Here is an 11,389-nt window from a genome sequence, read left to right on the forward strand (position 1 = left end):
CCTGCATGTGCACAGTGGCGCAGAATTCCCCCAGGAGTAACAATACCATCAAGCCTATGGAAAGGACACTGGACAAGTGGAAGTCCACTGAGATGAAGCATTTCTTCTGTAAAGATATACAAGTAATTCTCTTCTCTCAAGAAAAGAAACCAATCTCAGTGGATTCCTCATCTTCAAGATTAAAGTGTACACTATGTTAATAATTACTTTGCTACAGTAATGCCTAGATGCCCCAGCTTAGATCAGGCCTCATTATGCCAGGCACTATTCAGATGCAGAGTCAAAAACAGTTGCTACCCCATAGATTAGGGATCAGCAACCTTTGGCAAGTGGCCCATCAGGGAAATCTGATGGCAGGCCGGGATGGTTTACTTGCACCGTCCACAGGTTTGGCCGATCACAGCTCCCACTGGCCACGGTTCGCCATTCCAGGCCAATGGTGGCTGCAGGAAGCGGCAGCCAGCACATTCCTTGGCCCACGCCGCACCCTGCAGCCCTCATTGGCCTGGAACGGCGAACCCCCGCAGCCAGTGGGAGCTGCAATCAGCTGAACCTGCGGACGGTGCAGGTAAACAAACTGTCCCGGACCGCCAGCGGATTTCCCTGACACGCCACATGCCAAAGGTTGCCAATCCCTGCCATAGATGGACAAGACAGACAAAAGATGGGGAAAATAGTATCTTTATAGATAGGAAGCAGACACAGAGATGTGAGTGACTTATCCAAGGTCACACAATGAGTCTGTAGGAGAGCCAGGAATTGAATTCAGATCTCCTGAGTCCCAGTCCAGAGTCTTAACTACAAGACAGTTCTTCCTCTCATTATTCTCCTTTCTATTAGTCAGTGACACATATAATTAAAGTTGCACAAGCATTTCTATTCTGAGGGATCACTTACATTTTCAATTGCTTATAACTTTAAAAAAATCAAAGTTTGAACAAAAGTGGAGTAAAAATATACCTTTCCAAGTTATCAAGTATATTTTGCTACTTTGGTTTTTGTGTGTGGGAGGTGGGGAGGGAGGATGACAGATATAGTGACTTGGCAATTTGAAAAAAATTTGAATTTGTATAAGACTGTCTATGGGGCATATATGCCTTTCTGTAGTCTGGGAAAAGTAAATTGTGATTTTTGAAAATCATAAAGGTTTCTAAGAAGGCTGTTGCACATACTCAGTAGATCAATGGTACTAGATCACTGGTGGGCAACCTGCAGCCCATCAGGGTAATCTCATTGCGGGCTGCGAGACATTTTGCTGACGTTGCCCGTCCACAGGCATGACCTTCTGCAGCTTCCAGTGGCCACAGTTCGCCGTTCCCGGCCAATGGGAGCTGCGGGAAGGGGGGGCTGCAGGGACGCTGGGAACTGTGGGGAAACATGCCTGCGGATGGTCAATGTCAGCAAAATGTCTTGCGGCCCGCAATGAGATTACCCTGATGGGCCGCAGGTTGCCCACCACTGCACTAGATTTTATAATACACCTCCTAGTGGTTTGTCAACATTCTATGCAAATATTGTTTAAGCAAATTTGAATGAAGATATGGAGGGAGGAAGGCAGATCTCAAATGAGAATTGGTGCAGAAAGGTGTGTATGAATCAAGATAGTCTTTTGCCTTATTAACTGCACAGCTAGATATGGTAAACCCCACAAAATTTTATACCCAAAGAGCTCAAATGAACATTAAGTTTGCAAAATGAAGCACTCAAAAGTCAGGACATAACAAAGATAAGGTGGCCTACCCAAACTTAACTATGCCCTCTTGTATGTATACACGACACAATCTTTAATTACATAATCATATTAGACCAAGAATTAGGCAGAGCTATATAGTGAATTGTTCCAAGATGCAGAGCATGCCTACCACATTTGTTGCAGTTGTATTGTGGATACAAGAGGTTGAGAACAATCCAGGGATGATATGCTAGACTGGAACCCAGAAAAATCATGTTCTATCCCTGCCGCTGCAACAGACTCCCCATGCAACTTGGGAGTCAATTTTCCTGTACCTCAGTTAAGCATCTCTAAAATGATGATTGCATTTCATGACCTCACAGGGGTGTCGTGAGGATAGATTCATTAGTGTTTGCGAGGCAGCAAACTATATGGCCCTGCAATGTTTGAAACAGCTGTCTCATTCATTCAGCAGTGTTATTTTGTATGTGAAATGAGGCAGAGGTTCTGGGGAAAAAAATAGTATGTGATCTTGTAATAAATTACTATCATAATACATAAAAACAAAGGGGCAGATTTAAAAGTGCACAGGCCTTAACTCTTATTTCCTAATTGGTGTGCTCTTCACTTTGTTGCCATAACATTCTTTTAATGCTGTTATACATATTTGGTTAAGACACATCCTGAAGGGGTGTGAACATTTGAGATATCCTGAGTTCCTGCTTAATTCAAGACAGAGACCAACAGTTTGGACACACCTTGCCAAGAAAGAAAGTAACCTGAACTCTTGTTTATAAACCAAATCTAAACAATAATGCTTGGTTACATACTAAGAGTTTACCATTTGGCATCTCTGAAATCTATTGAACAACAGACTTGGGGCTGGCAGCTGAAGCATATTCAATCATGTTCTTCCACTAGTCCCTCAATAGTGAGGGCAGAAGGAAATTCCAACTAACCTTATAGCTTGCAGTTCTAGTGTCAGACCCTGAATTCAAGGCAACAGTCTTGATTTGTTCCCTAAATTCTCCTGCCTACCTACAACTACTTCCTCCTCCTCCTCAGTCTCTGCTTCTCTTGGTCTCTGTCCCACAGTATGTGTAACTTGAAATGTTGTTTCAGCGCATTTGTTTTCTTCTTCGGAACAAGTAAAAAGTATTGAATCAGGCAGCAGTCTTTGTATTGCCTCTTCTAGAAAGAGAGAAAACAAAACTTTCAAAGACTACCAAACAAAACAGTTCATAAAAAACCCTAAACTGCCTTTAAACAAAACCAGATTAGTAGTGTTATCTTCATGAAAAGTAGATTTCCAGTCCAGCTGCTGAGGCTTGGTCTACACTTAAAAGTTATGTCAGCAGGTATGTCTGTCAGAGGTGTGAAAAAAAACACACCCTGGACCAACACAGATATGCCGACAAAACCTCTAGTGTAGACGCAGTTATGTTGACGGAAGGACTTCTGTCAGTATAGCAAACGTCATTCAGGGAGGTGGATGACATTTCTACACCAACAGAAAACTCCTGTTGGCATACGCCATGTCTTTACTAAGGAGCTACACATGCACAGCTATGCCAGTATGGGTTCTGTAGTGCAGACATAGCCGGAGAAACCCATACTCCGAAGCTCCTTATTAGCTTGCACTTCCTCTCCTGTGCTCCAGGCTGGCTTTCTGTGAGATTAATGTGCTCTAGGTATTGCATGATCCTGCTAGCTAACTCTTGCTTCCTTGCATAGAAACCAGGAGACCCCAACACTTTCTAACCTGGTCCCCTGTCTAGAACCCAGAAAATGACCCATCCACTCCCAGTCTTTATTCAAGCCTAAGTTAATTGTATCCAGTTTGCAAATTAATTCCAATTCAGCAGTCTCTCCTTGGAGTCTGTTTTTGAAGTTTTTTTATTGAAGAATTGCAACTTTTAGGTCTGTAATAGAACCCAGAAAGGTAGCATAACCTCTCACAACCCCAAATGGAATAAGACTTGGACATGATTCTCTTGCAGCCTGACAGTCTTGAAACTTGAGCAAGATACAATCAGCAGATTGTTTACAGATGATTCTCTTGGTAACATGAAATCCTATTTTTTGTATTTGATGTTAAAAAGATTGGTGGACTCCAGGATTTCAATAAACCTATCGATAAAAGTGAAGGGACCTTCAAGCTTATGGTGGGGGAGGGGAGAAGTACCTTTCCAGGATGAATGACTCTATAAGATGGGACTCCATCACCACATTTGGAAGGAATTCATGGTGTATCCACAGAACCTTGAAAAGGTTACTGTAAGATGATCAATCACTACAACACTATGTTTATGCTCTGTAAGATGAAGTCACTGCCATCAGGAAAATAACCTTTCTACATGAGGAACTTGATGCCTGTGTTACATGTAAACTTAAAAGGACTTCCTTCATCTTAATCGGGTCTGATTTAATATGTGCAGTTTAAAAGGAGCTGTTCAATAGTTTTTTTTTTTTTAAAAATGCATCAGGCCCCTCGTGCATTGACATATAGCTGCAGAGAAACTAGTTTATATTTGATGCGTCCTCTGTTACAAATGTGAAACAACTGAAACAGAACACTATTTAATAACCACCTGCCAGTTTAAAAGTCTGACGGAAATGATCTGATACAGAGCGCTTAGTTATCCATTAATATAGAAATACAATATTTTTATTTTACCTTAAACTTTTACTACCTGCTTTGGGAAGCCATTACTGCTAGCTAATTCAATGTCTTTGAAAACTGAATCCAAGTATTTCTAGAATGCTATAAAATAGAGGCCTATTTCCTCTAGTAACTGCTGTTTAGAAGCAGGTTTCAGAGTAGCAGCCGTGTTAGTCTGTATTCGCAAAAAGAAAAGGAGGACTTGTGGCACCTTACAGACTAACAAATTTATTTGAGCATAAGCTTTTGTGAGCAACAGCTCACTTCATCAGATGCATTCAGTGGAAAATACAGTGGGGAGATTTATATACATAGAGAACATGAAACAATGGGTGTTATCATACACACTGTAAGGAGAGTGATCACTTAAGGTGAGCTATTACCAGCAGGAGAGCGGGGGCGGGGCAGGGATTTTTTGTAGTGATAATCAAGGTTGGCCATTTCCAGCAGTTGACAAGAATGTCTGAGGAATGGGGGGGAGGGAGGGAGGGATAGTTTTACTGTGTAATGACCTATCCACTCCCAGTCTTTATTCAAGCCTAAGTTAATTGTATCCAGTTTGCAAATTAATTCCAATTCAGCAGTCTCTCGTTGGAGTCTGTTTTTGAAGTTTTTTTGTTGAAGAATTGCAACTTTTAGGTCTGTAATCGAGTGACCAAAGAGACTGAAGTGTTCTCTGACTGGTTTTTGAATGTTATAATTCTTGACGTCTGATTTGTGTCCATTGATTCTTTTACGTAGAGACTGTCCAGTTTGACCAATGTGCATGGCAGAGGGGCATTGCTGGCACATATCACATTGGTAGATGTGCAGGTGAACGAGCCTCTGATAGTGTGGCTGATGAGATTAGGCCCTATGATGGTGTCCCCTGAATAGATATGTGGGTACAGTGGGCAACGGGCTTTGTTGCAAGGATAGGTTCCTGGGTTAGTGGTTCTGTGGTGTGGTGTGTGGTTGCTGGGGAGTATTTGCTTCAGGTTGTGGGGCTGTCTGTAAGCAAGGACTGGCCTGTCTCCCGAGATCTGCGAGAGTGATGGGTCGTCCTTCAGGATAGGTTGTAGATCCTTGATGATGCGTTGGAGAGGTTTTAGTTGGGGGCTGAAGGTGATGGCTAGTGGCGTTCTGTTATTTTCTTTGTTGGGCCTGTCCTGTAGTAGGTGACTTCTGGGTACTCTTCTGGCTCTGTCAATCTGTTTCTTCGCTTCAGCAGGTGGGTATTGTATGTAGTTGAAGGATGCTTGATAGAGATCTTGTAGGTGTTTGTCTCTGTCTGAGGGGTTCAACGTCTCCGACTCAAGGAATATTTCCAACACACCTCTGAACAACATACTAACCCACAGAGACCTTCCTACCAAGACTACAAAAAAAAGGAATCTGGGTGGACTTCTCCTGAAGGTCAAAACCACAGACTGGACTTCTACATAGAGTGCTTCCACCGACGTGCACAGTCTGAAACTGTGGAAAAGCAGCATCACTTGCCCCATAACCTCACCCGTGCAGAACACAATGCCATCCACAGCCTCAGAAACAACTCTGACATCATAATCAAAAAGGCTGACAAAGGAGGTGCTGTCGTCATTGTGAATAAGTCGGAATATGAACAAGAGGCTGCTAGGCAGCTCTCCAACACCACTTTCTACAAGCCATTACCCTCTGATCCCACTGAGGGTTACCAAAAAAAACTACACCATTTGCTCAAGAAACTCCCTAAAAAAGCATAAGTACAAATCTGCAGAGACACACCCCTGGAACTTTGACCTGGGGTATTCTATCTGCTACCCAAGATCCATAAACCTGGAAATCCTGGACGCCCCATCATCTCAGGCATTTGCACCCTGACAGCAGGATTGTCTCGATATGTAGACTCCCTCAGGCCCTACGCTACCAGCACTCGCAGCTATCTTCGAGACACCACTGACTTCCTGACGAAACTACAATCCATTGGTGATCTTCCTGAAAACACCATCCTGGTCACTATGGATGTAGAAGCCCTCTACACCAACATTCAACATAAAGATGGACTACAAGCCGTCAGGAACAGTATCCCCGATAATGTCACAGTAAACCTGGTGGCTGAACTTTGTGGTTTTGTCCTCACCCATAACTATTTCACATTTGGGGACAATGCATACCTTCAGATCAGCAGCACTGCTATGGGTACCCGCATGGCCCCACAGTATGCCAACATTTTTATGGCTGACTTAGAACAACGTTTCCTCAGCTCTCGTCCCCTAATGCCCCTACTCTACTTGCGCTACATTGATGACATCTTCATCATCTGAACCCATGGAAAAGAAGCCCTTGAGGAATTCCACCATGATTTCAACAATTTCCATCCCACCATCAACCTCAGCCTGGACCAATCCACACAAGAGATCCACTTCCTGGACATTACGGTGCTAGTAAGCGATGGTCACATAAACACCACCCTGTACAGGAAACCTACTGACCGCTATTCCTACCTACATGCCTCCAGCTTTCATCCAGATCACACCACACGATCCATTGTCTACAGCCAAGCTCTATGATACAACTGCATTTGCTCCAACCCCTCAGACAGAGGCAAACACCTACAAGATCTCTATCAAGCATTCTTACAACTACAATACCCACCTGCTGAAGTGAAGAAACAGATTGACAGAGCCAGAAGACTATCCAGAAGTCACCTACTACAGGACAGGCCCAACAAAGAAAATCACAGAACGCCACTAGCCGTCACCTTCAGCCCCCAACTAAAACCCCTCCAACACATCATCAAGGATCTCTACACCCTATCATGAAGGACGACCCACCACTCTCGCAGATCTCGGGAGACAGGCCAGTCCTTGCTTACAGACAGTCCCCCAACTGGAAGCAAATACTCCCTAGCAACCACACACCACACCACAGAACCACTAACCCAGGAACCTATCATGGCAACAAAGCCTGCTGCCAATTGTGTCCACATATCTATTCAGGGGACACCATCATAGGGCCTAATCACATCAGCCACACTATCAGAGACTCGTTCACCTGCACATCTACCAATGTGATATATGCCATCATGTGCCAGCAATGCCCCTCTGCCATGCACATTGGTCAAACTGGACAGTCTCTACGTAAAAGAATCAATGGACACAAATCAGACGTCAAGAATTATAATATTCAAAAACCAGTCGGAGAACACTTCAATCTCTTTGGTCACTCGATTACAGAGCTAAAAGTTGCAATTCTTCAACGAAAAAACTTCAAAAAACAGATTCCAACGAGAGACTGCTGAATTGGAATTAATTTGCAAACTGGATACAATTAACTTAGGCTTGAATAGAGACTGGGAGTGGATGGGTCATTACACAAAGTAAAACTATTTTCCCATGTTTATTTCACAAGATATATTATTTTTGGCATGTGCCTCACCCACAACAGAAACTCTGCAACTGGACATTAACAATTCTGTCTGAGATATGATCTAGAACAGAATCCATATCACTCTACCAAAACTGTTCTTGTCTGAAGCTAACAGAAGGAAGCAGTCACTAGAGTAAGGCGAACACACAAACCAATGAGATCGGTTGAGTAAAAAGTGCCAACTTTACAATCAATTTTCTGTAGCTACAGTTTCAATTTTTTTTTTAAAAAAAAAGCACTTATGATACCTGCACTTCAGTGAATAAAAGCACTCGGCATCGTGATTCAGATCAGAGACATGCAGTTTTGGTATAACCGCATACCATTTTTGTTACTACTTGCATAACCTGCTTTCTGTTAAAAAGTAATGAGCAATGGAGATCAACTTAATTTCAGTCTTTTGGGAGGGTTCAATAATGTCTCCCTTTAGTTTTTCTTTTTACAACACATTGAAAAATAATTGCCGAATCACCATCCAACTGATCCAACTCTGAAGACTCTACATGGAAATCCCTGAAATAATCTCTGGATCAGTATGAAAACACTAGTGCAGATAAGCCAGTTCCTTGATGGCATACTAGAATTCTTAAAGTGTTCACAAGAGGTCTAAACATCACAAACTCTCAAAAGATTTTCCACAATACACCTATTTCAGCCATTTACAGAAATATGACTCTCCTTCCTTTACAAGCAGAACCCCTCATTTTAAAAGTAAATTTATTTTAGCCATGATTTTGTCTCCTTTATAAGCTTCCATCAGAAATTCTGAATCCTGAAACTGAAATTATAATAAATAGTTTTAAATTAATAACTTGTTTCTAATCACAGGTATTTTCCTCCATCTTAGACTTTTGTCATATTGTGCCACATTCAGCATTTAAAGTTAAAATAGACTCAGGATCGGGTGGGCTCAGGCTTCAGTCCCCCCTTTTGGGGTCATGTAGTAATTTTAATGGTCAGACAGGGGTTGCAGTGCAATGAAGTTTGAGAATCCCTGGTCTAAATGCCTTTTTATATTTAGTAAAGTATTTTAAAGCACTTACACGTTTGTTAAAATATCTTAAAGAAAATCTTGCCAGATAGATACACCATAGATTTTTTTTTTTTAAAGTTAGCCACAATCAAAATACGATACCTTACCATGCCAAATAATTGTGTGGAATTTTGCTTAGCTGTAGGCCCTGCCCACACTGGGGAGGAAACACATTCACTTGGGAAGCTTGATATTAACACCCATGGCTAGCTGTTTTCAGCCCTAACATGGAGAGCGGCCTCATATATTAAAGCCTCTCAAAGCTCGAGATGAGCCCACACCGGCCACACCAGTGCCATTGGGCTATGGAAAGGAGCCAGGGTGTGCCTGACCAAGAGAAAGGAACCAAGTCAGATGGTGATCTGGCAGAAGGCAACATCTGAAGTCTATAAATAGGAAGATTTGGTGACAGAAGCAGAGGTGGAACTAAAATGATTAGGGGTTTGGAACGGGTCCCATATGAGGAGAGATTAAAGAGGCTAGGACTTTTCAGCTTGGAAAAGAGATTACGGAGGGATATGATAGAGGCATATAAAATCATGAGTGGTGTGGAGAAAGTGAATAAGGAAGTTATGTACTTGTTCCCATAATATAAGAACTAGGGACCACTAAATGTAATTAATGGGTACCAGGTTTAAAAAAACAAAAGGAAGTTCATCTTCACTGAGCGCACAGTCAACCTGTGGAACTCCTTGCCTGAGGAGGTTGTGAAGGCTAGGACTATAACAGGGTTTAAAAGAGAACCGGATAAATTCATGGAGATTAAATCCATTAATGGCTATTAGCCAGGATGAGTAAGGCATGGTGTCCCCTAGCCTCTGTTTGTCAGAGGGTGGAGATGGAGGGCAGGAGATCACTAGATCATTACCTCTTAGGTTCGCTCCCTCTGGGGCACCTGGCATTGGCCACTGTCAGTAGACAGGCTACTGCGCTGGATGGACCTTTGGTCTGACCCAATGTTGCCGTTCTTACATTTTTAGGTGCATTTTAGCTCCCTGAAGTAGCTGGACTAGGTGCTTATTGGTGCCAGGTGGAAAAAACAACACACCTGGTTAAATGGCAGGTGCTGTTACACTGCATGGGGGGAGGGGAGGGTGCTAGTGCCCTGGAGCGCCATGGCTCTTGCACATGGAGCCTCGTTGGGGCAGGGGCCTTGCCACAGGCCTCTGCAAGGCCCCTGGGAGCCGAACAGCATCAGCCACCACCGGAGCCGCCGGGAAGGCAGCTCCCGTGTCGTATGTTTCCGGCGTGACACCCTTCCCTCCCCTAGCACTCGGGTTTCCAGCGCCCCAGGCCTGACCCCGGCCGGGCCGCCTCCCCACCACGAAGGGCCGGGCCCGGAGCAGAGTCAGGCCCTGCACACGCCTCGGAGAGGCAGCAGGCCCCAGCGCCTGCCACCGCGGACTCCTGCGGGGCTGGGGCAGCCGGGTGCGGGGCTGATCAGCACAGGCCAAAGGCACGTCGGGCGGGGCCCGCTGCCGAGCGCAGGGCGGGGGAAGTCACCACGTCGGCGACGCCACCACTGCGGAAATGGGACAGCCGGGGTCGGGCTTAGCGCGGACGCTCTCGCTCTCCCCGCCTCGCAACCCTCCCCCATTTCCGCAGTAAAGGTCTCCGCTCCCCTGCCCTCTTACCTGTGTCCCCAATGATGATATATTTGAAGAGATACGCGTAGGCCATGGCCGCCCAATCCCCGCCCTCGCCGCCGCCGCCTCTCGGTCTCTCTCTCTCTCTCGCTCCTCAGTGACGCGCACTCTGCCCCCACCCGCGCTGTCAGGGCTCGCGCAGCGGAGAGTTCGAAACCGTTAACAGCCACCTAACGGAGCCCGCTCCCCTCTTCTCAAGCGCCCCGTGCGCTGTCCCCCCTCTCGAGCTGCTCCGCGTCCGGAGGCGGCAACCCGCAAGAGCAGGAACAATAACAGGCAGCGGCAGCAGCAGCCCGAACCCTTCAGCAACGTCACGCAAGGCGACCTCCTCCTCCGCCCCGCCCCCGCCGACCCGGAAGTGCTGAGGCAGCCGGTGTTTGGGGAGGTCCCGTGTGACAGGCAGCTCTTACCCCTGCCCTACCCGCGAGGAGTCCTGCAGCTGCCTGAGGCTCGGAGAGAAAAACTTTTGGTGGGGCTGCCCGCCCCAGTGCCTGAGGGGAGAGAGAATCCTTCGGGGGGGGCCCCTCCGTGACTGAGGCAGGTGCCCTGTCTGGCTGTCCCTCCCCCACTCCCTCCTGCCCTCCCGGTGACTGGGGTCGGGAGCGAGGCTGTGGTGCCCTACCGCCCTGTGGCATACCCGGCGCTGCCATTCGCTGTGCAGGGGGCGAGCGTGGCAGCCCCCTCCCGGGAGTGCAGAGAAGGGGCCGTGGATGTCGGTGTCCCTCCCGCTCGGGAATGTCGCTGTTTGGTCTGACGGCTAAGATCCGTTGTGGGATGTTGTTTGTATTGCTGCGGCGGCCTTGGACGCTGTGCGGGGTGCCAGGACCCCGCCGTGCTAGGCGCTGGCCAAACAAAGTCTAAAAAGATGGTTTTTGCCCCAGAGTCTCTACGCGCGATGGCCTGGTCTACATCTGAAACTTAGATCAGCCTGCGCTGTGAAAATCCTGTGCCCTGTGTGATGTAGGTGGGCGATCTAATGGGCAAATTTT

The 11,389-nt window shown here is 46.0% G+C and overlaps 1 protein-coding gene across 1 annotated transcript in view; it reads right to left on the bottom strand.

Annotated features, from left to right (window-relative positions):
• RAB2A (RAB2A, member RAS oncogene family) overlaps positions 1–10,714 on the bottom strand; it is an 82,397-nt gene extending 71,683 nt beyond the window's left edge. Inside the window, exon 1 of the mRNA XM_077810227.1 lies at positions 10,389–10,714. Coding sequence (XP_077666353.1) covers positions 10,389–10,434 — 46 coding nt within the window. The 5' untranslated portion in view covers positions 10,435–10,714. The remainder of the gene's footprint in view (positions 1–10,388) is intronic.
• Positions 10,715–11,389: the final 675 nt, after the last annotated feature.

This window comes from Eretmochelys imbricata, chromosome 2 (genome assembly GCF_965152235.1).
Source record: "Eretmochelys imbricata isolate rEreImb1 chromosome 2, rEreImb1.hap1, whole genome shotgun sequence".
Classification (NCBI taxonomy): Eukaryota; Metazoa; Chordata; order Testudines; family Cheloniidae; genus Eretmochelys; species Eretmochelys imbricata.